The following is a 26,134-nucleotide window of genomic DNA, read 5'->3' on the forward strand; positions in this document are numbered from 1 at the left end:
ATCCCCCCCCCCCACCCTTTCCCCTTTGGTAACCGTAAGTTTGCTTTCTACAGTATTATCTGAGTATACTTCTGTTTTATAAATAAATTTGTACCGTTTTTTTAGATTCCACAGATAAGTGATATGATATTATATTTGTCTTTGTCTATCTGACTTTCTTCACTGAGTATACGATAATCTCTTGGTCCATCCATGTTGCTGCAGATGGCATTATTTCATTCTTTTTTGTGGCTGAGTAATATTCCTGTGTGTGTGTGTGTGTGTGTGTGTGTGTGTGTGTACACATATATATACCACATCTTTATCCATTCATCTGTCAGTGGGCATTTAGGTTGCTTCCATGTCTTGGCTATTGTAAATAGTGCTGCTATGAGCATTGGGGTGCATATATCTTTCTGAATTAGTTTTTGTCTTTTCCAGATACATGCCCAGGAGTGGGATTACAGGATTATATAGTAACTCTGTTTTTAAAGGAACCTCCATAGTGTTCTCCATAGTGGCTGCACCAATTTATATTCCCACCAACAGTGTAGGAGGGTTCCCTTTTCTCCACACTCTCTCCAGCATGTATTATTTGTAGTTTTTTTTGATGATGGCCATTCTCACCTGTGTGAGGTGATAGCTCACTGTAGTTTTGATTTACATTTCTCTAATAATTAGTGATGATGAGCATCTTTTCATGTGCCTGTTGGCCATCTGTATGTCTTCTTTGGAGAAATGTCTATTTAGGTCTTCTGCCCATTTTTTGAGTGGATTGTTTGTTTTTTTGATATTGAGCTGTATAAGCTGTTTATTTATTTTAGAAATTAATCCCTTATCAGTCACATCATTTGCAAATATTTTCTCTTATTTTGTATGCTATCTTTTTGTTTTATAGTTTCCTTTGCTGTGCAAAAGCTTTTAAGTTTAATTAGGTCCCATTTGTGTAGTTTTGCTTTTGTTTCCATTACTCTAGGAAATGGATCTAAAAAAAAATTTGCTGCGATTTCTGTCAAAGAGTGTTCTGCCTGTGTTTTCCTCTAGAAGTTTTATAGTATCCGGTCTTAAATTTAGGTCTTTAATCCATTTTATGGTCGATTGGTTTTCTTCAATGGGGAAAGAATAATATTTTCAAGACATGGTGCTTAAGACAACTGGCTATCCATATGCAAAAGAATTAAATTGGATCCCTACCTTACAGCATATATAAAAATTAATTGAAAATGGATCAAAGACTTAAATGTAAGAGCTAACACTATATAAACCCTATCTGTAAATCTTTATGATCTTGGATTAGGCAGTGTTTTCTCATATGTGACATCTAAAGCAGAAGCAACTGCAAAAAAAAGATAAATTGGACTTAATCAAGTTAAAAACTTCTGTGTTACGAAAGACACTATCAAGAAAGTGGAAAAAAACCCCAGAGAATAGAAAATATTTTCAAATCACATATTGAAAATATTATAAGTCTCTCTGATGAGAGACTTATACCCAAATACATTTTTTAAAACTCAATGATTAAAAAAAAATGTATTTTTTAAATGGGCAAAGGATTTGAATAGACATTTCTCCAAAGAAGATTTACAAATGGCCAAAAGCACATGAAAAGATGCTCAACATCATTCATCATTAGGGAAATGGAAATCAGAACCACAAGGAGATACTTCGTAATACCCTAGGATGGCTATAATCAAAAAGACAATAGGGGCTTCCCTGGTGGCACAGTGGTTGAGAGTCTGCCTGCCGATGCGGGGGACGCGGGTTTGTGCCCCGGTCCGGGAGGATCCCGCATGCCGCAGAGCGGCTGGGCCCATGAGCCATGGCCGCTGAGCCTGCGCATCCGGAGCCTGTGCTCCGCAACAAGGAGAGGCCACAGCAGTGAGAGGCCCACGTACCGCCAAAATAAAAAGACAATAGGTTTGTAGGTTAAAGTTAGCAAGGATATGGAGAAATTGGAAGCCGCATATAGTACTGGTAGGAATGTAAAGTGTTGCAGCCTGTATGGAAACCAGTTTGGCAGTTCCTCAAAAAGTTAAATGTAGACTTACATGACCCAGCAATTCCACTCCTTAGTATATGCCCAAGTGAATGAAAACTATGTCCACACAAACACTTGTACACTAATGTTTATATCAGCTTTATACATAATAGCCAAAAGGTAGAAACAACTCAAATGTCCATCAAGTGGTGGATGGATAAACAAAATGTGATATGCACAATGCAATATTATTCAGCTGAAAGAAATGACATACTGATATATACTCCACCGTGTTTGAAACTTAAAAACCTTATCCTAAGTGAAAAAAGCCAGACGCAGAAGGCCACATAATGTATGGTTCTGTTTATCTGAGATGACCAGAATAGACAAATCCATACAGACAGAAGTTGCTTTAGCGGTTGTAGGAGTTGGGAGTCGGGGATGGAGAATGACGGCTGGCAGATGCGGAGTTTCTTTTACGTTGATGAATGTGTTCTTGAATTAGATAGTGGAGGTGGCTGCACAACTTCGTGAGTATCCTAAAAAAAAAAAATCACTGAATTGTGTACTTTAAAAGAGATCATTTATGTTATGTGAATTATATCTCAATTTTTTAAAAAAGGAAGGAAAGACTGCCTCTGTGTGTGTGCAGTGAAGAAAGGGGTGCCCCCTGACTCATTCCCTCCAGAACCCTCAATGGCAGGGTCATCAGATCCTTCCTCAGACATTGCATTTGAAAGAGGCAGCTTTAGGGTTGTTTTGTTTTGTTTTGTTTTAATATTTATTTATTTCATTTTTTATTTTTTGGCTACGTTGTGTCTTGGTTGTGGCATATGGGATCTTCTTTGTGGCACGCGGGATCTTTTGTTGTGGCATACAGGCTGTTCTCTACTTGTGGTGCGTGGGCTCCAGAGCACGCAGGCTCTTCATTGTAGTGTGTGGGCTTCTCTCTAGTTGCGGCGCGTGGGCTCTGTAGTTGTGGCATGTGGGCTCCAGAGTGCATGGGTTCTGGAGTTTGTAGCACGTGGACTCAGTAGGTGCGGTGCATGGGCTTAGTTGCCCCACAGCACGTGGGATCTTAGTTCCCCGACCAGGGATCAGACCCGCGTCCCCTGCGTTGGAAGGCAGATTCTTAACCACTGGACCACCAGGGAAGTCCCAGCAGCTTTAGTTTTGAAAATGGGTGGCATTCCTACTCTGCTTCCTGTCCATCTTAAAAGATGTCTTATAGGGCTTCCCTGGTGGCGCAGTGGTTGAGAGTCTACCTGCTGATGTGGGGGACACGGGTTCGTGCCCCGGCTGGGAAGATCCCACATGCCGCGGAGCGGCTGGGCCCGTGAGCCATGGCCGCTGAGCCTGCGCGTCCGGAGCCTGTGCTCTGCAACGGGAGAGGCCACAACAGTGAGAGGCCCGCGTACAGCAAAAAAAAAAAAAAAAAAAAAAAAAGATGTCTTATAGAGAGTGTGGAACATTCGGCAGCCGAAGTGCCCCATTGCCTCTGTCTTCCATTGTCACTAGCCTTCTCAGAAAACAGGATGTCATATATCTTATTCTCTGCTTAGAGAGTGTGAACTTTCTCTCTAACATATAAGGCATTAATAAATCTAAACCATGTAGCTATAAAAAGCTCTTCCCATATGTTGATTATATTGCAGGATTTGGGCTGGAGCATTCCAGTTAAGCATGAAATAGTTCCATTGTAATCTGGAGCCATGTATTTCCAAAATGCAGGAAGTCCTTTGATGAACATGGGTATTTTCTGTTGAGTAAAAGATTGATCTCCATTTGGTCCTTTAGAAGGTTCAAATAAACTTTTAGACCATGGAGTATTAGGATAGTGGCCATGTTACTCTGTTCTTGGATGAATATTGGTATTAAAGGAAGGGTCCATTCATAAAATGGCTTTTCTTCAAGGAAAGCAAGCTTTTTAAGTGAAAGGATTATAGATGAATGTGTATGGATATGTATGTATTGAGAGAAGGGAAATAGTTTAGAAATTCATGAAGGCACACTGGTTTTATAGCGTGGCAGAGCAGAGTTCTGATGAGTAAAAATTAGATTAGGTTGAACTGCAGAGATGCTTATACATATATGAATCATTTTCCTAACGTGCTTGGGCTTTTTTTCCTTCCCAGTAATGTGCTTTGGTAGAAATATGTTTTTGCCAGATGTTCCCTTCACTGTTGACTGATTTAATTACAGAGAGCAGCTTTCCATTTCCTTTGACACAGGCAAGCAAATAGAATAAGATTAGCACACCAGAGAAGGGCAGACAGTTTGATTTTTGAATTTACCTTTTGATAAATATGTTTGGGAGAGGGCTTAATAGAATTGCTTCTATACTGTACTTCCCTTTTGTTTCCAGTCTAGTTTTTCACTGTCTCGCATCACAAGGATTTGTAGATTATAGTGAAAAACACTCAGATATTTGTGATACTTATATTGCTCTATCATTCTGAAATTGCTGGAGAAAAATTGGCTTTTCATTTCTAGGTTGTCTCTTGTGTCCAACATGATGGTTTCTCACAAATGATAAAGTATCTGTTAGACTAGTGTGCGTCTCAAACTTTAACATGCATATAAATCACCTGAGGATCTTCTTAAAATACAAATTGAGAGATCTGAAGCGGGGCTAAGTTTTCTGCATTTCTAACAAGCTCCGAGGTAATGAGGATGCTACTGGTACAGGACCACACACTGAGTAACAAGGCATTAGAATACGGTCTTTGGATAGTAAACATTCTCCCTGCAGTCCGACTGAGGCTAGTGCAGTACTGAGAAATACTTCTTAAATTGGAATGCATCATCCAGACAGCAACACCACACGTTCTACCATCCAGAGCCACTGGGTTAAGTTTGCAGGTACTCCTGTAGATTACAGTTATCTTTATCCTTTCTTATGCACATTGGCAATGATGTCCTCATTCAGCCCTCAGACTAACCTGAAGGAATAGATCAGGAAGATTTTATTAGCCCCTTCTTACGTTTGAACAGTTTAGTTAAGTCACTAGTGTAGCATCACACAGGCACAAATGCCCAGGTTTCCTGACTGTCATCAAGGAAAGTGTAGTTCCATCCCAGTTCTTTATTTCCAAATCATTCTAGTAGCCTTAAGTTACCATTTAACAAATATGCACTCAAGATTCTGGAGCATTCTGGAAATATGAGTGGAGCTTGTGCTTCTTCATTCCTTGCTCTGTTTAATAGCTGTCCATTGGAGGCATCATCATTCTGAAGGATACCAGTGAAGACATTGAAGAGCTGGTGGAACCTGTGGCAGCCCATGGCCCAAAAATTGAGGAAGAGGAGCAAGAGCCAGAACCCCCAGAACCATTTGAGTATATTGATGACTAAGGACCAGAGGTGTGTGTGGGACAAAATTGTGTATCAAGGGAAATCTCTTAGTCAGTTCTTCACAAATGTTTTATACAGAGACATGGTCTCACTTTTTCCCTTTTGTACTTAATCCCTGTTTACCTAAACAGTATTAAAATTTACCCTTCTTTGACCTCTTCATGAATATGGAATATACCAATTCCTTTTTCCTTCTTTGACTCTCTACCCTCTAGTGTTCTACCGGTGCTATTCAAAGTGGCTGGACTGCAAACTGATTTCATAGGTCCATGACGAAGTAGGGAGCTTGCTCCAGAATGTAACTCAATGCTTCTCTCATCAAAAAAGCCTTGCTACCCACTAACCCCAAAAAAGTCAGCTGAACTGACAGTCAGCTCAGTGACGGAGGTGATTTCCATTTTGATGTAAGCTCCTTGTTGTGGATCAGTTATAGTTTGTGGACGGGCACTGGTCCGTAGATCACACTTTGAGTAGCACAGGTCTAAATTCCTCACTGATTCTTCTCTCTCTCCCTTTCCTTTGGCAATACTTTTGGCACTAAAAGCCTTACCATTCATTTATTTGAGAAGCTATTGAACATCTAATATGTATAAGCCATAGTACTTATAGGTACTTTGGGGTCAGTTAGACTGTAACACAAAGCTTTGTGCAGTTGAAAAAGATTATTATTATGCCAATGTCCTAACAATGTTGAAGGGGGTTTTTAGGTGCAAAAAGATTGCAATTTCACGAAATTGTCATTCTGTTTCCTCCAATTTTTTTTGAATGGTCATCACGTATCTGAAGATGCATATAAACTGTATAATCAAGGTTCTCTAATTCCACCCTACTACAAATACGTTGTCAAACAAATATGAATTTATTCTACTCTTTAAAGACAGTAAGATCAGTATCATTTATTACATTAGGACAAAAGAAAAATACATTTGAAATGTCAAGTTGCAAATCTAACGCTGTGAGTGTTACACACTAAGTAAGCAATTAATGAAAGCTTTTATAGAAATCTCAGATAAATGTTAAGGCAGAAACCCTGCTATTAGTAGAAAAATATATTCAAGCCTCCAAGACACAGATTGGAAATTTATAACTTGCCTTCCTGCCTTTGAAAATTGTCTTCAAGCTCTTGATGGTTTCCTAAGCTTTACCCAACCAGCACATGACAATATTAATACCCTGAGCTCTCAGTCTGTGTGCAGAACTGAACTCACATTAGCCCTCTTCAGCCTTTCACAATACCTTACTGAAAACCCCCTGATTAAGTCTTTCAAGACAGCTAACTACAAAATGGCTTAGAAGTTTTCAGTTGGAAATTGGATTCTTGTTAGGTTTTTTTTTCATATTTATTTATTTATCTATTTACTTTTGTATTTAGTTATTTAGTCTGCGCCAGGTCTTAGTTACGGCACGTGGGATTTTAGTTGCGGCACGCAGATTTTAGTTGCAGCATGCAGGATCTTTTATTTGCAGCATGCGGACTTCTTAGTTGCAGCATGCGGACTCTTAGTTGCAGTATGCATGCAGGATCTAGTCCCCGATCAGGGATCGAACCCTGGCCCCCTGCATTGGGAGCGTGGAGTCTTACCCACTGGACCACCAGGGAAGTTCCCCTTGTTAGTTTTTAAAAGGGTAAAATATCCAGTCAAATGAGAATTTGGAAACTATAGTCTGTCTTAGCACGAACTGTCGTATTAGGACTGCATCAGCAGAGTTAGGGGCTATTTTGGTTTTGTTTGTTTGTTGTTTTGGTTTTTTATTTTGGGTGTTTTTTTGTTTTTTCTTTTTTTGCCGCACTGTGCAACATGTGGGATTCTAGTTCTCCAACCAGGGATTGAACCCATTACCCCTGCAGTGGAAGCGTGGAGTCTTAACCACTGGACCACCAGGGAAGTCTATAGGCTAGTTTTAGACTTCAACATCTAGTAGTTTGTTTTGGGTTTTTTTTAATGTTTTTAAAATAAAGAATAACCCTAGCTTCTCCCTCTCCCCGCTTCCCCAGGATTTTATTGCTCACCTGAAGAAGATTGTCCAGGCTCATATTGGAAACGCCTGTGAGGAAGTTCATGCTGAGACCTGCTATTCACTGCATGTATCATTGCCTCTGTGCGGACCTTGTGTCCAAGTCTTTGGTTGAAGAAATGGCATATGACTATTTAGTGTTCTCTTTCACACAACTTGGTTTTCAAATAAATATATTAAGATCTTCAGATGGACAAGGACTTCTTGTTTGTTTTTCAGCCTAGATTTTAAATAAATGGATCTAGTGCTCTTTCCTCCCACCGTGAAACGCCTAAACCCAAAGAGCTAAATCTTTGATTGCGGGGATGAGTATGCATGACTTTAACATTGGTGAAAGAGTTAAACTGTTTCATAGATTGTTCGCAGAATAATGGAAAAAATAAGAGAGAAAAACAGCCACCCTTGTTTATTACTCCAAGAATTCTCTGCATTTTTATTCATGGGATTCAAGGTGTAGGGTGGCATCTCTTATTGAGGCGGAAGTCCCTTTAATGATCCAAGGGAAATGTAGTCTGTTAAGGCAGCTCAGAAGCTTTTTTTTTTTTTTTTTTTTTTAAATAAGCTTCGCTTATTGTTTCCTGCTTTTGATCCTGTTAAGGACAATAGATATAAATTATTTCAATTTATTTAGCCACAAGATCTAATAATGTACCCTTTTTTCTCCTTTTCTGACTTTTTTTTTCATGTTTTTTTTTATTGAGGTATAATTTAAAGGTAATAAAAAAATGCAGACGTTTGGTTATGTAGGGTCTTTTGTGCCTTGGCCTTCAACTATTAAAGTAAAAGTAGGTAGTTTCCAACATTTATACACAAATAACTCTTTATTCCAACCTTGATTCTTTCACTTCTTAATTTAAGATATAGCCTTCTGAGTCTGGAAAAGAAAAAAAAAACCTGTTTTTAGAGGAAACAAACTCCTGGGTAGATCAGCTCTATCCGTTCATCTACCGCAGCTTTGTTGTTAGGTCCAGGTCTAAAGGTTACTGATCCCAAAGGATGGCTCCACTCGTTGGTTAATTTCATTGTATCCCCTCCTTTGTAAACTCCTTGTTTCCTCAATATCAGATGATTCTCTAAAAGAGATTATCTCATTTCCTAGCCTCTCATTAGCTATGTCCTTCCTGTTCAACCTCTTAACATTGCTTGCATTTCAGACATAGTTATCTCTAACATTTCCCTTAATATATGAAATGTTTAAAAAACAGAAGTCTGTAAATGACATCACTGTCCAAAATTGAGTAGTCTGGGAGAAGTGGTACATACATGGGTCTCTGGCCAAGGTTAATAAATTCTTTCTACAATAGTGGATTGAACTTCAGGGAGCAGTCAGCACTGGTTCCCGGTAAGAAGTGTAGTTTAGAATTTGTATCTTGGTCTTAAATCTTAAGGTTATAGCTTTTTTTTTTTTTTTAAATCTTAAGGTTATAGCTTTTAAAAATGCAAGCTATTGGGCTTCCCTGGTGGCGCAGTGCTTGAGAGTCCGCCTGCCGATGCAGGGGACACGGGTTCGTGCCCCGGTCTGGGAAGATCCCACATGCCGCGGAGCGGCTGGGCCCGTGAGCCATGGCCGCTGAGCCTGCGCGTCCGGAGCCCGTCCTCCGCAACGGGAGAGGCCACGACAGTGAGAGGCCCGCGTAACGCATAAAAAAAAAAAAAAAAAAAAAAAAAAAAAAAATGCAAGCTATTGGGCTTCCCTGGTGGCGCAGTGCTTGAGAGTCCGCCTGCCGATGCAGGGGACGCGGGTTCGTGCCCCGGGCTGGGAAGATCCCACATGCCGCGGAGCGGCTGGGCCCGTGAGCCACGGCCGCTGAGCCTGTGCGTCCGGAGCCTGTGCTCCGCGACGGGAGAGGCCACAACAGTGAGAGGCCCGCGTAACAAAAAAAAAAAAAAATGCAAGCTATTAAAGTAAAATGGCCTCTTGGGTCAGATTATGATGAGATTGTATCTCTTTTCCTGATTTTTTTTTCCTAGAAGATTTCCTAAGATACGCACAGCACCGAGATAACTAAGGTGCAAAGAAATCTAAAGTGATATATGAAATAAAGTCACGTATGAAAACAGGACAGGAGCTAGAATTGCCACATTCTATAGAAGAAACAGAAGGGGAATGGCAGCAATTACTGCCAGTGTTGTCACTGGGCACACACTGTTTCAGAGTTGAGGCAAGGGGGGTGCACATCCAACCACTCCCTGGGCATCCCTATTCGGGCTGCCTCACAGGCACTTAAAACCATATAAGCAAAGCACATCCAGCCTCTTCTGCTCCCGCTTGAGGCTAATTACAACCCCTCGATCTGGTGATCCAACCAGAAATCCAGAAGGGCTTCACCCTTGACTCAGTTTAGCCTCTCAAGTATCTCTCCAGTTCGTCCACCCTCCTTCCCCACTGTTCACTATCCCTAGTTTAAGTACTTAACTGTCTGTCTGCCTCCAGACTTGGCCCACTCTACTCCATTCTCCAAACTGATCTTTCTAAATTGCAAACCATATTAGTCTCCTGCTTAAAATCTCTCAGTGGTTCTTTGTTGAATAATGTGCAAATCCTTTTCTATGTGTACAAAGTTACGCAAGGCGTTAGCTGCTACTCACCTCTCCAGCCTCCCATCTCTTCACTCTTCTCCCACCTCACACTTAGAACCACTTTCACTTCCTTCAAAGATCCATTAAAGGGATTTGTTGTGGAAAGCCGAAGTGTTGTCTCATTTATGATGAAGATAATAAGGAGGCTGGGGAGAGGACTGAGACAAAGCCACCAAAGCTTCTTTGCCCGAGCTCAGCTTCTCATCATCTCATGCCAGTTAGAGATAACTGGCTTTTGCAGGTACTATTCCTTCTGCCTGAAATACCCTTCTCTCTTTATTCCCGCCTCTCCCTCAAGGTCTGGTGAATCTACTAGTTGCTTCTTTTTCTTTTTCTTTTTTTATTGGAGTATAATTGCTTTACAGTGTTGTGTTAGTTTCTGCTGTACAGTGAAGTGAATTAGCTATATGTATACATTCTACTAGTTAGTTCTTTAGGTCTCAATTTAAAGAGACTTTTTCTAAGAAACCCTCCCCAATTCCCCTCTCCAGAGCTGGACGAGGTCCTCTCTGCTTCCCCAGCACCCAGTATTGCCCCCGTGGTCCTTATCACACCATATTACTATTCGTTGCCCAGTTGACTTGCCTGTATCTTCCCCCACTTCTGTCTTGCTCACCATTATAACCCTAGTGCACAATGTATGATCATATATTCTTGGACTCTGTACTGTTGAGAATGGTGAGAGCCACAACTGAGCACTAACAGAACAACTGGGACAGAATCCATGAGGACATATGAGGGGATTAATTCAAATGTCTTCTTATTTATCTCCTGCAGTGATTAAACAATCCTTCTAAGGACTGTTTTTCAGTTGGTTTTACTCTTGGAGAACCTTGGCTTTTCTTTGTGTATGTATATGTGCAAGATGGTGTGTCTGAAATCTCTAACTGGCATGAGATGATGAGAAGAAGCTGAGCTTGGGCAAAGAAGCTTTGGTGGCTTTGTCTCAGTCCTCTCCCCAGCCTCCTTATTTTCTTCATCATAAATGAGACAACACTTCGGCTTTGCACGGCAAATCCCTTAGAAGTTGCTTAGCTTGATTGTTTCTAGAGCTCAAGCTCCTTTTCTACCCTTTCATTTTTTACAATTAAGAACTGGAAGGGAGGGCCCTTCCAAACCGAACTGCATAATGGGAAGGTCGTAGACTCTGGCTTCAGACTTTGGTTCAGATCCTGATCTTGTCCCTTAGTGGTTTCCTCATTTGTACAGAGGAAATAATGTTTATCTCAAGGTTGGGGGATTAAATGATAATGGCTAATTATTACATGCTTACTACATGCTAGATACTAAGAATCACACGTATTATTCCTCACAACAACCCTGTGAACTAGACGCTGTTATCTTGAGATAATCTATCTAGGTTAAAGAACCTAGCACTAACGTATTCACTAAATTTTAATTGAATCAGAACGGTACGGTCTAACCCCTCATTTTACACATGAAGGCACTTACAAGAGTGAAGTGACTGGTTGACATCAAGCACCATTTTTACAGTTGTGTTTCCAGTTCGTCTTTCCACAGAGCTGGTCCCTGGCCTATTAGTTTTCTGGGCATGTTTGATCCAAAGGGCAACAGACCTCCAAATAGCCATTTTTCTGGCTATTCTACTTCCATACTCTGCTCCAAGTTTGTGTCTTCTTCCTCCATACTCTTAAGCCAGTACGCCTTTTCAAAAAGGGATTGTCAATAAAAGCATTATTTCCAAACACCCGTCGCCTCTACAACACAGCCCATTGCTGATGGGCATTTCCCATCTGTTCGCTGGGATCTGGGCAGTTCCTTTGGTGCATGCACTCAGTGATTGCCAAATCAGTGAGTTATTTATTTATAATAAAATTCCATCCGGCAGACAATTACCTTCAGAGACAATTACACAGAGCTGGGACTTGGCAAATAGTTGGACAGAGAGAAAGAGTTTCAAGTTGTATTCCCACGACCTGGTGTGAGCAGCCTCTGACTCGTGCCATGATCTTTTCTCAGAAGCCCTGATTCATGTTCTAATGATTTAAGAGGTTTATAAGCATACAAGGCTTTCTGCTTATGCTGGGTATGAACTAGCCTCTCCAAAATAAGGAGTAAGCACATCCCTTCCTTTGTTCCTGGATTAGAAGCCTGGTGGGGGTATTCAATCAATCTTTCCTCTGAGCAGCTCCCAGGCGTGTATGATACATGGTTGGCAGGTGATTCGTTGTTCTCCAGTGATTTCCTGTGTGTATGGGATTTTTATCGCCCAGCCAGTTTATAAATAAGCTCCTTAAGAGCAAGCCCCAACATATCCCCCAAAGTCCCTGTCACAGTGTTTGAGACATAATGCCTGTTGGCTCCAGGTTAAATAATTGGGGAGTCTGGTGATACACTTGATCCTGATTTATTTTTCTCCATGGCACTTAGAACCACCTTGCCTATCATATGTTCCTTTATTGTCTGTATCCCCCACTTAGTGTGTAAACTTCCTGGGGACAAGGAGTTTGTTTTTGATGACTGATGTATTCCTAGTGCCTAGAGCAGTTCCTGGCTCATCATAGGTTCCCAGTATTAGATGGACAGATGGACAGGTAGATGGACCAATGATGGTGCCAAACGTGTATTTAGCTTCTGTGAGCTAGGCACTGTTTAGCACTTTATTCACATTTTACCATTTTCAATCCTCGCAATTCTATCGTGAGCTAAATATTACTAGCCCATTTTACGCAAAATGGGACTTAGAGAGGATGAGGGTACACAGTAAGTTATGAGACAAATTCAAACCCAGGTCTGACGACTAAACCCGATTCGTTTGCTTCTGCTTACTTTAGCCACCATGGCAGGGACTTGACAGACCTGGAGTCCAACTCAGAAATCAGCCAGTTTAGCTGGCACTCAGGTGATCCTGATAGAGATGATCCTGAGACCACACTGAGAAACACGGTCCTACACAAAGCTGCCTCCAGACTTGGGTCCCCTTGGCGTTTAGACGGGGTGTGGATACGGGGGTAGTGAGGACCCCAGAACCCTTCCAACAGCACAGCCATCAGCAAAAGCCCTCCGTAGAAGACAGATGTCTCCAGCAGCAATGCAGGACATACCTGGAGGCAGAATTATTCCCCAAAGGAAGGGTCCCCAGAAACCAGGTCAGTGGACCAAGCGGCATGAAGTGAGAATGCTGTCCTGCCGGGGCCCCTTGGGCAGGTCTCGCCTGTAGTACGTGTGATACATGGCAACAGGCCTGCTGGCTTCCCTAACTCCAGGCTCTCCTGCACTCACTGTGGCTGTTGCTGCTCGCCAGCAAAAAGGACTTCGGGTTTGTCGAACTCTGGTAACAGCCCGTTTAATGAGATGCTTCGCTCTCTTCCCTAGAGCCCTGCGGTGGGCATACTGAGGAGCAGGGGCGGCCACGATGCACTGCTTCCCCTGGGAAGTGCCCCGTCGGAGCCCCCAGCCTGAGACCTTCTGCGGCTTGCAGTGACCAGGGAGATGCAAGCACATCGCCTTGCGCGAGCAGACAGTGCCTGTGAGCGGATGCCAAACAGTCAGTCCTTGCCCTGGAAACTCCAGGCCCCAAGCCAGCCCCACAGAGGCCTACACACAGGTGCCTCAGCCTTTCTTCTCGTCAGGGTTCTCAGGGGGCTGTGTTCACGCAGTCCAGTACCTCCTCAGCCGGCAGCGGGCTCAGGCGGGGCTGGCAGGGCTAAATTGTCCATCAGCGGGCAGAAGTGCATGCTGGAGCCAGCAGGGTAGAAGCCCAGGGAAAAATAATTTCATTTTTCTTAAAATAATTTGATCAACATATATTTGCAATTAAAATAGTCTTTATGGGGAAAGTGAATACGCTGTTAGACCTCCTTACATTTATTCTGTGGCTTAGAAATGTTTTTATTTTCAATGGGGCCAACGGGGCGTGGGGGAGGCACCATAATCTTTTCAGTGCTTAGAGTCTTTAAAGGTCCTAATCTATCCTGAACAGGGACATGTAATCTGTGCTTAGTCCCTCAACATTCTCAAGCCACTGACTGGTCCAAGACAAAGTCACACTCTGGCAGTGGAGCTGATACTAATAAGGAATATGGAAAAGCATCACATCTGAGGGGAAAGCCAGTGCAACCAAACCAAACTGTGGGAATTAAATCCATAGACGACTGGCCTTAGCTCACATTTCTACCACGTTAGAGAAGGTCTAGAGAGCTCATTCACTCGTGTATTCACCCATTCTCCAGTGAGCTTCTATAACGTTTGCAAACCAGCCGCCATTTGCATCCCTTCTGGGAACGGATGTCTGTGCCTCCCCTGAGGGAACTGCTGACCTCCTAGCTCAGCCCAGCTACCGGTCAGCACACTCCACCCGCAGGCCTCGGTGACGGGTTCAGGGACGAGCACACAGCCCATCAGGCCAATCTGAGAAAACAAGACCAATTCTGGGACCTCTGTTCCAACTACTGGGAACCACTCTCTCTTCTACTTTTGGCACGCCCTAAAGCTGAGCCTTGCTCCGCAAAGAGCCTGAACGTGAGGCCAACCCAGAGGAACCCGAGCTCAGAGGCGGATCCAAAGAGCATCACACAAGCTCCGGATCCAGCCGTGTCTCTACCTCCAGACTATGAAGTTCCATGAGTGACAAGCTCTCCTCTTTTTTTAAGCAAAACACAAGGCACCTAGAGTTGAATTTCTGGCATTTGATACCAAAAGACTACTTCAAGAAGAACCGTTAAAGAGAGGTGTGACGGGCTAAACTGTGTCCCCTCAAAGTTCATATAGTGAAATCCTAACCTCCAGTACCTCAGAATATGACTGTATATGGAGATAGGGCCTGTCAAGAGGTAGTTAAGATGAAATCATATGGGTGGGCCCTAATCCTATGACTAGTGTCCTCACAAGACAGACAACACACAGACCAAGGGGCAACCATGGAAGGACAGAGCAAGAGGGAGGCCATCTGCAAGCTGCAGAGAGAGGCCTCAGAAGAAACCAAACCTGCCAACACTTGATCTTGGGTTTCCAGCCTCCAGAACTGTAATAAAGTAAAATTCTGCTGTTTAAGCCACCCGGTGTCTAGTATTTTGTATGGCAGCCCTAGCAAATTAACACAGAGGGTGTACTAGGGGACAGATGAGGTGATTGAATTGGTGGCGGGGGGTGGGGGGAGTCAGAGGAAACCACTGCAGTCTTCCACCAGGGAGATGAGGCTTGAGCGAAGCAGGAGGCAGAAGCAATAAAGAGAAGAACATGGATCTGAGAGAAATTTTAGGCCAAATTGAACAACTTGGTCACTGACGATGACGAAGTGAGGGTAGGGATATCAAGCTTTTTGCTGGAGCCTGATGGTGTCATGTCCTCCAGCAGCAGAGGGAACGAAGTCAGAGACACCAAGTGGTGACCGTGAATTATACCTGTGTTTGTCCTCACTGTGTCCCTTACCTCTCCCCACACGGGGTTATTAGCTCCTGGGTCTGGGCTTGGTGGATTCACGTTCATCTCCCCTCCGCCCTCACAGCCTGAAGCTGCAGTTCTCAGGAGTGAGGCATAACTGCCCCTGGAAGGGAGGCATTTCCCACATCGGTAGGGTGGAGGCATTTTTAGTTCCCACAATGACTGGGGAACCCAACGGGCATTCCTGGTGGGAGCCCACCATGCTGGACATCTTGCCGCGCGTGGCTCGGTCTGGTCCAGAACTTTACTAAGAGCTGCTCATCCTTTTGAACTACCCAGTCGCCACCATCGCACCCCTGCGCCAGTCTGCAGGGGCAGCTGCCTGAGGCCACGTGCATCAGACTGCTTTCTTCTTCCCGTGTAGTGGCCCAAGTGCTTACATATGGAAAAATACATTGTTTTTTAATAAATTGCGTTATCATGATTATTTTAAAATCAGGTGGGTGAGGGGGTTATATTAGCTGGGAATTTCATTTTAGGATAGGAAAGAGGATATTACAAAGCATGTGATGGAAGGGGGAGCCTGAGAAGGTGGAGACTCAACACCCAGGGCGACGGCGCAGCCTCCACGGAGAGCGACCCTGAGGCCCCCCGCCTGCTTTTCCCAGCGGGCCAGGCCTCTGTGCAGCCTCTACCCCATAAGGCCATGTGAGGGCTGAGCAGGCAGAGGATATAAATGGGCTCTCCTCTGGCAGGGGCCTGTAGCTCTCACAGCTTCCTGGAGGGGAGGGGGCTCCCAGAGCCCCCCACCGCCCCCCGAGAGGGCTTGGGCTGCCCCATGCCCCCTGCCCCCGAGACCTCCGATCAGAGGATCTGGACTGAGCCAGACTTTCAAGGGCAAGTAAAGAATGTTACCTGTCTACAGCCCCTGTTACTTCCTCCAGACAGGTACACACACATTTCCATAGGACAGATGGTTCTAGAAAATGGGAGGCAGGCATACCAGGGTCCTGAGGGCTCTTGGGTCCAGGATGATAGAAAACTGTCCCTTGTCTTGGCTCCTTGCCCACACCTGTGTGCTAGGTTCGGCACTGCTGGGGGGAACAGCAAAAGGCCTGCCTGCACGATTGTGTGGCCACAGCTGGCCTGGCCCGAGACCTGGCTTTCCAAAGACCTGGATAGCTTAGACGCAAGGGCTTTGGGGTTCAAAGCAAGGCCTGGACGCTGGGGAGCAGGGCCACCATGGTGCACCACCATCAAGGGTGACCCCTGGAGGCAGCGGTGGGTTAGCCAGCACCCAGGGGCTAGCACCCAGCCCCCTTGGAAGGCAGAGCACTGAGACCTTGGGTTCTCATCTGCTCCTCACCCATGCTTACCCCAAAGGACTTATCCAAATATTTCTTCCAAACAAATCCAGTGCTCAGCCTACGAGAAAATCTGGAGAAAGAAATTTCCATCATCTCCATACAAACGGCACCCGTCACCCTCCCAGCCTGGCCTTGATTTTTGGGCTTCACCACTCACAGCCCAGCTAGGAAACCTTCAGAGCGTCTCCTCCTCTGTCCCCACTGGCCAAGAGGCCCAGCGCAAAGGTGCTGCTACCTCTAAGTGGCTCTGGCTTCCCAGCCCGGGAGCTCAAAGGGGTGGATGGAGGCTCACCTCACAGCGGAGGTCCCCCTCCCATGGACTTCTCTCACTCTCCAGTTTTCTCATGTGATCCCTATGGTCCTATATGGCCTATGGTCACTGCAGTCCCAAAGATCTGTGACTCTGAGATGGGATGCTGTTGCTAAGAGCTGGCCAGCTGGCCAAGCCTCAGATCGTTGCAGAGTTTGATGATACTGCCCCTCCCGTTCCTTCCTGGATGTGCTCAGCTCCTGCAGGCTGACCTCTACCCCTGCAGGTTGACCTCCATCAGGACTATCACAGGTTCTCAGCTGGGCCATATTTGCCTGAACCCTAGGGATGGACAGAGTTCATATCATTTTTCCTGGACAGCTTCTCAGCCCCTCCTCAAAGCAAATACTCAGGGCGGGGGGCGGGGGTTGCCTTAGCTCCATTTACCAGAAACTTCTGAGCCTGGACAAGATGCCGCCACACTGTAGCTGCTCCAACATCTCTGCCTACTTTAGCACCTCCCCCAAGGATCTTGGCAGGCCCTGCTGGGACCCATACAGAGGAGGATGAGGCCACTCCCCTGTCCCAGCGGGAAGGAGGAGGAGGTCACCGAGCTGGACGCTGAGGCAGTGTCTGTGTCCCCTCTTCCCTCCTCCATGCTAGGGAGCTCCGCCCCACGCCCGCGGGCAGGGAGGCTGGGAGGCAGCCAGCCCTGCCCAGGGAGCCTGTGGGAGTCCAGACTCTTCCCTGTGGGTCATCAACTCGAACATGCTCAGCACGGAAGCAGCCTTCATCTTATACACACAAAGCCATTTTAAAGAGTCAAGGACAGGGTGCAGCCAGGCCCCAGGAGAGAGGGGAACCAGACCCTTGGGCCCCAGACTCCAGGGAGAGCGCTCCCACAGGGCTTGGCTCGTCATCCCTGCCTCTCCGCCCAGGCCGCCGCTCGCTGCTCCCGGGCCCAGGTCACAGGTCCCGCCACGGGGAGAGCTGGCTTCCAGTCCCCGCCCCACACAGAGCCCCTGGCAGAGCCCAGAGGAGAGAGACAGAAGCCGAGAACTGAAGGCACTGCTGGGGTCCTCCTTCCCGCTCTGCCTGAGGGAGGCGGGCTGCGCCTGACTTCCCTGTGATGGGAGCCAGGAAAAGTCGCTTTTGGCTGAAGCTGTTTCAAGACAGGTTTCTGTCACTGGACGTGAAGGAGTCCTCTGCGTCCCTGGCGCGACTCTGTAAGGAGTTGAGGCCGGGAGGAAAAGGGACAGGGCCAGAGAGCTTGTAATGAGGGAAGGTGGCGTTGGCCTGCGCTGCTGTGCCCCAGGCCGCTCCAGCGTCTTTGCCCCGACTTCCTTCCCGGGGTCAGGGCTGGGGGCCGGTCGCGGGAGGAAAACAGTGATGCCCGGGCCGCCCGGGTGGGGACTGTCTCCGCTCCAGAGCGCCTGTGATTTCTGGGAACCGCTCTGCACTCTGACCGCCGGGCTGGCACAGCCAGAGTCCAGGTTCCTGGAAATGACCGCGGAAGGAGGCGCGGGTGCGCCTGGGGCCCGGCAGGAGCCGAACTTCCACCTGGGCGGAGCCCAGGTCAGGTCCGACGGCTGCTGTCTTAAGCTCTAACCAGGCCCCGCGCTGACCCCATACTTCCCAGGCCCGAGGTCACTGCAGTGACGCCCCCACCCCCACCCCCAAGATTAGGGTCACTGGGTGAAAACTCCGTGGGCGTCTTGCTTGCTTCCTCTCGGCGGAGCGGCTGCGTTGGTGATCGCGGCTCCACCTGGTCCCCGCGCCAGCCAGCCGGACGCGCGGGCGGGCGGCGTCTGTGCGGCTTCCAGGGCGGGGCGGGCGGCGGGCGCAGATCCGGCCTCGCAGAGCCCAGCTCCCCGCGCCGCGCCGCGCCGGGGCCCGGGGGATGCTCGCTTCCGCTCCCGCCCAGAGCCCGCGCAACCCGAGACCTTCAAGTCCATCGGCTCTCACACTTGGGGCGCCCATCAGTCCCAATCGCCTAGATTGCTGGGCCCCACCCAGAGTTTCTGATTCGGCAGGTCTGGGTGGGGCCTGAGAATGTGCATTTCTAACAAGCTCCCAGATGCTGCTGCGGCAGCTGATCTGGGGACCACACATGGGAAAGCCAGTGGGTCATCCTCCCAAATTCTCTCCTCACCAGCCATAGTTTCACTTTTGGCTTCAGATGTCTATTAGCAGTAAAAGGCTTCATCCAGGGGCAGCAAGGAGTTCTATGTCTTACCCTTGACCTCAGGTTCAACTGAGCTCATGGGACATTAAATATAGGCGGGGAGAAGGGTGAAAAGGGAGATTCAGCGTTACTATGTGCATCTTCTATCATCAGGAATTATTCTTTTCACTATCACGATTAACCAACTATTTAGTAGCCCAGTTGTCCCTGTCTCACACACACCCTCTCAAGTCCATATGTAGGTCTCACCGTGAAAGCAGTAGTCATAATGTAAAGTTGGTTTGGGGCAAGTGGATCGGTGCTTAGGCTGAGACAACAATGAGGCCAGGAAATGCTTAGTGACAGGGTTGGCGGTACAGCTAAAGAGGTTCCTTGTGAGCTGTGCCTTGCTGGTCCTCAAGATGTGTCAACCTGCGAGAAAACCACCAAATTCGGTCACTGTAGCATCTACTCTTCCATTCAAACCAACATACATGCCCTCTGTGCTTGCCCTTTGGGAGGGCCATTTGAAGGTCTGGATCTTTTTGCCAACCTCACCCAGGCCACAGAACTACTGGGTGCTGTGATGTGACTCACATCTCTGGAAATAAACTTAAATTGTTTAACAAGAAACAAATTTTTAAGCCATTTTCAGTTGATAGAACATATAGAAATTACGTCTGTAATAGTCAGACATCTTTTGGTTGCAAGTGACAGAAACTCAATTTGAACCAGTTTAAATGAAAATGATGGTTGATTGGAAGAATGCTGGGGTTGGGGGGGAGCAGTGCTTACGCAATGGATGGAGTGAGGGCTGCTCCAGGGAACTCAGGAGTCTGGGACCAAGGGTCGGATGCCCCCAACATGCTCTGTTTGCCTCTCTCTAGGTAACAGCTTCATTTTCTCAGGCCTTCCCATGAGATGAAGAACACGGCAGTAGGCTGCCCTGGAGTCTCATTTTACAATGAACTGACCACACTTCAACAGAAAAATCCCAGGGAAGGACTTTCATTGGATCAGCTTGGGTCACATGCCTATACTGAACCAATCACTTGTCAGAAGGATGGGGCAATATTGGTCCAGATTGGGCTGTAATGCCCATCCCTGTGGTCATGGGATGGGACGCTGGGCAAATCCTGCTCCTCAGGCAAATGCACTTGTAAGTGACCAATCCTGATCGTGAGGCAAATGCACTTGTAAGAGAAAGTAAAGCAGGAGTGGTTTGTTTGTCTTTTTCTTTGGCAGTGTTGCGCAGCACGCGGGATCTTAGTTCCCTGGCCAGGGATTGAAACCCGTGTCCCCTGCAGTGGAAGGGCAGATTCCCAACCACTGGACCACCAGGGAATTCCCTGGAGTGGTTTTTATTGTAGTTAAGAGCCTAGGGTTCAAAGGCACAAGGTCTTGTGTTCAGTTCTGGTTCTACCACTCCCTAGCTATGTGAATTTGGAGGAATTTCTTAAGCTCTTTGTGTTATTCATCTTGTCAAAGACAAAACCTGGACAAGCAGGTTGATTTTATTCAGGCTATTTCAATAGGTAGAGCAAACCAGGTCAGACATCAGAGTGTCTCCACAGGGTGGTTTTACCCTGGACTCATAGAGGGAGGGCTAGACAGGTTACAAGTAGGATGATTTACAGTTGGGTTGATTTTGCCATCAGGGGAAATCTCAGTCAATTAGCTGAACAGGACATGCTTATCTCTGTATCTAACTAGTTTCAGGGGGGGCACAAACGGTTCTTATCTCAGTTAATCAACCACGAGACAAAGAACAGGAATTTGGAAGGTCTGTGTCTGGCCTGGTGAGCAGGTTCAAGCAAAAGGGGAAAGGTCTATGTTTGGCCTTGTCACAGGTAAACAAGGGCATCATCCATGAATCTTACAGGAGTCACGAAGAAGAGTGGATGATGAGCCTTATCTAAGTCACAAGAGGAAGGGTAGTTCTTTTTGGTAAGCCCCTTCCCAGAACACAAAAGGGTGGGGGGATTTCTTAACCATCACTGTTTCCCAGGAGCAGAGGGCTCAGGTAAGGTACAACATCGTTAATCTGTAAACCCCTGAAAATATTACCCATCTCATAGATGTGGTGTGAGGATTACATACAAGTGGGCACTCATAGGGTTGCCATATTTATCAAATAAAAATACAGGAACTATAATGTCCTATATGCACAATAAAATAAGGCAATATTTGGGATATACTTAACTAAAAACTTATCTGAAATTAAAACTTAATTGGTTGTCCTGTATTTTGTCTGGCAATCCCTGGCACACAGTGAGTTGACAATAGATGTGAACTTTTATCATTATGAACGGCGAGGTTTATTTTCAATTCATATTACCTGGACAGTGTGTCTCTTCCTGCTAAATACAACCTTTCTTTGAAAACACTCTCAGATCTCAAAAGAGCACTGGCAGGCCTGGGTCCTGGGGAGGTGGCCACAGACCATCTTAGGGCTTCTTCAAAGGCAAGCATATCTACCTTCTCCATGCCCTCTTCCCTGTCTCTGGCCTTGGTGGTCTCCACCTTCTTGGAAGCATGGAGATGGAAACATGGAGATCTGGTCCTCAATGCCGGGTAGGGAGAGATTTTCTCCATCTCTAGCCAACTCCTCAGCCTCCAGCCCAGAGTTGGGCGACTCGCAGGTGCTCTTTCAGTGCTGGTGAACTTCAGTTCAAAGGTACCACACGCAAGGACAGGGATGATTTATGCTCCTGTTTCACTTTTAAAGACCCACATTTCACGTGGGGAAAAAAAAGTTTCTCTAAAATCCCTGGAAACTGCTACAGTGGGGTGGAACCCTGGTGCCTGGAGCTTTAAGGCAGATCTTGGGCTACCTTGTTGGTTCTAAATTGACCCTGGGTCGCTCCTGTAAAATGGGAATAACGACGCCTATCTTTTTCCGCGCACACCACACTGTAATCTCTTGATGGTTTTGTTTCCAGCCTGGTCGGGCTCATCCCTAGAGCCAGGCACAACGCCAGGCGCAATTTTTATTTTTTCTTTTGCGGTACGCGGGCCTCTCACTGTTGTGGCCTCTCCCGTTGCGGAGCACAGGCTCCGGACGCGCAGGCTCAGCGGCCATGGCTCACGGGCCCAGCCGCTCCACGGCATGGGGGATCTTCCCGGACCGGGGCACGAACCCGTGTCCCCTGCATCGGCAGGCGGACTCTCAAGCACTGCGCCACCAGGGAAGCCCCAGGCGCAATATTTGTGGAAAAGAACCAATGAGAAGTTGTGGAGAGGAGGACGGGTGACGCCGCCCAGCATCTTGCAACCCGCAGCGGACTAGGAACTGCGAGCCGCGACTTCACTTCCGCCGCCTGGAAGCCCGGAGACTTAGCCCGCTAGGCTCCGCCGTTTGTCCCAGGATGCTCCGCGTAGGTCGCGTCCGGTGATTGGCTGCGCTGCTCCACGTGGTGCCAGGCAGGCGGCGGCGGTTGCCGGGGCGACGGCTGGACAAGGGGCGACCGGGCAGGGTAGGCGCGTGTGCCCGCGTCAGAGCAGCAGGTAAGCTCGTCCCCCGACGCGGCCGGGCCACCCCCGAACCCGCCGTCCCCGGGCGGGGAGGAGTGGTGATGGGCCAGAGGGCCGAGGCTCTGCTGAGCCATCTCCCCAGAGGAAAACCCCGACGCGCCAACTCAGCAGCCGCTGCCGGATGACCCCACTTTTGGACTGCTGTCCTGGACTCTGTGGGCCCGAGGCGGCTGCCTGGATATCCCGAGTACAGGCCCAGCTGCTTCCCACAAGTAGTCCCTGATCTTTGCTTCAGTGAGCCAAGCGTGAAGGGGGCTCCATGTCGTCCAGCTGGGGAGTGGCGGCACGAGAGGGTGGCCTGGGGCTTTTAGATCCATCCCTTCCATTATCTCCCATCAGCTAACCGCTCTCCCCAGGCACCCAGGTTGAGTCCAGACTTCATCCAATCTAAGCAAAACCAGGATGCTTCCTATTCAGATTCGTCTTCCAGACAAATCCCATAGTCTTCCCCTTTTTCAACCAGCTCGTAGGCCCTAAATCCCTATTATATAGAAATCAGAAGCTGCCACTGCAGTCCTCAAGAGTGATTGAAGAAGTTTTCTCTAGTTTTTGCATAAAGTAAAGCCGTGGTTCTCAAACCTGAACGTGCATAAAAGTCATCGGGAGAGATTGTGTGAAACAGTTTCTGAGCATTGTGTTCAGTAAGTTCAGAGTGATGCTAGGAATTTTCATTTCACAAGCATCCCAGGTGATTCTGATTGAGGTGGTCCAAACTTTGGGGTAATACTGTGTAGTGGTTAATATCAGTCTGGATTTAAATTCCCACTTTGTTACTCACTAGTTGAGTTATTGGGAGCACCTTAACGTCCCTGAGCCTCAGCTGCCTCATCTGTAAAAGGAGAATATAAATCATATTCATCATTCAGGTTTATTGTGAAAATTAAATGCGAAGCGTTTTGCATGGCATACAATAAGCCCTCAATAAGTGAACTTATTATGATATAAAAGTGTACAGAAAATTCTGTAGTTTTTAAGAACGTCAGAGTAATAGAATACCCAATGATGGCTCACATTCACTGACAGATGATCATAGCAGAATCTCATTCAAAAGATGGTCACGAAGAACTTCTCTGACGAAGTGATGTTTATAAGCACAGGGCTTAGCCAGGTGAAAAAAGAAAGGGGAAGAGCGTTGCTGGCAGAGAGAACAATATGTGCAAAGGCCCTGAGGTAGGAAGGAGCTTGAGTTCTCAAAACAACAAAGTTTTCTTGTTCCAGGGCCTTCAAAATGCTTTTCCATCTGCTTGGGCTTCGTTTATTTATCACATGTCTTGGGTGCCTACCAGGCACTCTGCTAGGTTCTAGAGATACAAAATTTAAATACAGCTGCCTGCCTTTTAAAATAGGGTAATAAGTATAACAGTAGAAGTGAATGTAGGATATAGAGGTACCCCAGAGGAGAGAGCATTGCCTTGATGGGGAAGGAAGGAGAGGGGTTCCTGGAAGACTTCGTAAAGGAGGTCAAGCCCTGACTCGGTATGATGTGTCAAGTTTGCCCACGAGGTGAAGAAGAGTACATCCAAGGGCTCAGAATCATGAAAGAGCATTTTGTAAGGAGGAATGGCCAGGAGTTCAGTATTACTGGGGCCTCACATGGGGAAGTAAGAATGGAGCCAGGACAGGAACAGGGACAGGGGGTGGTGGTTGGTCCAGAGGAAGGCTGGAGAGGTGGGTGGTCCTCAGACAGACACAGAGGTGTCTTTCTCCTCACACCTTGTGTAACTGGCAGGCAGGGGGTCCTGCTTGCTCCTCATTGCTACTTCCCCATCACCCGCTACCCCCCCACCTTTGAAGTCCATGCCGTGGGCTTTACCACCGTTGTTTCCTTGAAGACTGCAGCGCCTGGCTCACCGTCTACGTCTCCACCTCCTCTGCTTCATTTTGAGGGGTTTCAGAATCCTGGAAGTTTCTTCATCCTCCTTACTTATAGGCATCTTTTTCCTCCATCCTCCTCATTTGCCTACTTCTGCGGTCATGAGCTTTTTATTACTGCACCACCTTCAAAATCTTGATTTGAACTATTCATCCTGCTCTCTGAGCACCACCTTCTATCTTTCAAAGACCTCTGAAGTAGGTCTTTGACCCCATTACTTTTTCACTGCCTTACAACACCCTTATGCACCTTCCCTCCCCCCATCTTTAACGTAGCTTAACTTCAATGCTCCATCGCTGTTATGCTTGTTTTCTCTTTCCCCTCTCCTGCAAAAGCCTCACCCTGTTAACCTAACTCAGACAGCTGAAAGTGGCTGGAGAAAAGTGCAAAATGGTGCAGACTGGTTCTGTTTGGGATTCAAGTCCATGTATCTTTTTTTTTTTTTAATATTATTTATCTATTTGGCTGTGTCGGGTCTTAGTTGCGGCACACAGGAGCTTTGTTGCGGCATGGGTGAGGGGGGTCCTTCGCTGTGGCGTGCAGGCTCCAGAGCGCGCGGGCTCAGTAGTTGCGGCGCACGCACTCTCTAGTTGTGGCGTGCGGGCTCCAGAGTGCGCAGGCTCAGTAGCTGCAGAGCGCGGGCTTAGTTGTCCCACGGCAGGTCCCCAACCTTTTTGGCACCAGGGACCAGGTCCGTGGAAGACAGTTTTTCCATGGACGGGGTGGGGGATGGTTCAGGCGGTAATGCACGCGACGGGGAGCGGTGGGAAACAGCAGATGAAGCTTCGCTCACTCGCCTGCCGCTCACCTGTTGCTGTGCAGCCCGATTCCTAACAGGACACGGACTGGTACCGGTTTGAGGCCCGGGGGTTGGGGACCCCTGCCCCACAGCATGTCGGATCTTAGTTCCCCGACCAGGGATCAAACCCATGTCCGCTGCATTGGAAGGCAGATTCTTAACTACTGGACCACCAAGGAAGTCCCTCGAGTCCATGTATCTTAAGCAGACTCTCAATACTGGAAATCCTGCTGTGTTTCCATAGTTGATTTTGTTCCCACCTTCCCTTCTTTTCAGACTACCAACTTGCTTCTTGCTCTCAGCTGATGACCTTGTTTCTTGTTTTGCTTCTCATCACTAAATCTGCCCATTTCTTTGGTCACTACCCATATCCTCTGCCATCCCTCTGTGTCAGGAGATGTCCTGTCCCCATGCCTGTGTGAGGCCCGGCCCTCATTGGACACTGGCCGCATCAAGGACATTGCTTCCTTAACCATCTCCTCTCTCTCCTGCCTCATCCACTTTTCCTTCTCTAACTGGGTCACTCCTATCAACGTACAAACACGCTGCTTACAACATCTTCCTTCTTAAAAAAAAAAAACCTCCCATCTCTTTCCAGCTGCCTTGCCATCTCTCCTTTCCTTTTTGTCTCTCCTTCCTTACTTCCCTTTCTCTCTTTAACCCTTTCCAGTCAGGCACATGTCCTCACTGCTCTTATCAAGGTCACAGCCAAACTCCATTTTGCCAAATCCAGGGATTAGTTCTCCTGTCCTCATCTCCCTTGACCACGCGCAGGTGCAGTTGACGTGGGAAGCACCTTCACTGGGCTCCCAGTGTCACAGTGTCCTGGTCGTGTCTCCCAGCACGACCTGTCTCTGTTCTTGCTTAGTCTGCCGTCTCGCTGACCCCGCAGTACCG

General features: G+C 47.1%; 2 protein-coding genes across 3 annotated transcripts in view; both read left to right on the forward strand.

The window, feature by feature from the left end:
• The window catches only part of PSMD1 (proteasome 26S subunit, non-ATPase 1), a 105,857-nt gene extending 98,342 nt beyond the window's left edge, over positions 1–7,515 (forward strand). Inside the window, exons 24-25 of one of the 2 annotated variants that reach the window (XM_065881140.1) lie at positions 5,165–5,320; positions 7,308–7,515. In XM_065881140.1, coding sequence (XP_065737212.1) covers positions 5,165–5,311 — 147 coding nt within the window. In that variant the 3' untranslated portion in view covers positions 5,312–5,320; positions 7,308–7,515. Of the gene's footprint in view, positions 1–5,164; positions 5,321–7,307 lie in introns of those variants that run through there. The other variant, XM_065881141.1, reaches the window with a different exon arrangement.
• A 14,938-nt stretch (positions 7,516–22,453) lies between these two features.
• Positions 22,454–26,134, forward strand: part of ARMC9 (armadillo repeat containing 9) — a 119,736-nt gene continuing 116,055 nt past the window's right edge. Inside the window, exon 1 of the mRNA XM_065881216.1 lies at positions 22,454–22,538. The gene's annotated coding sequence lies outside the window, so the exon portion shown is untranslated. The remainder of the gene's footprint in view (positions 22,539–26,134) is intronic.

This window comes from Phocoena phocoena, chromosome 7 (assembly GCF_963924675.1).
Source record: "Phocoena phocoena chromosome 7, mPhoPho1.1, whole genome shotgun sequence".
NCBI classification, from domain to species: domain Eukaryota; kingdom Metazoa; phylum Chordata; class Mammalia; order Artiodactyla; family Phocoenidae; genus Phocoena; species Phocoena phocoena.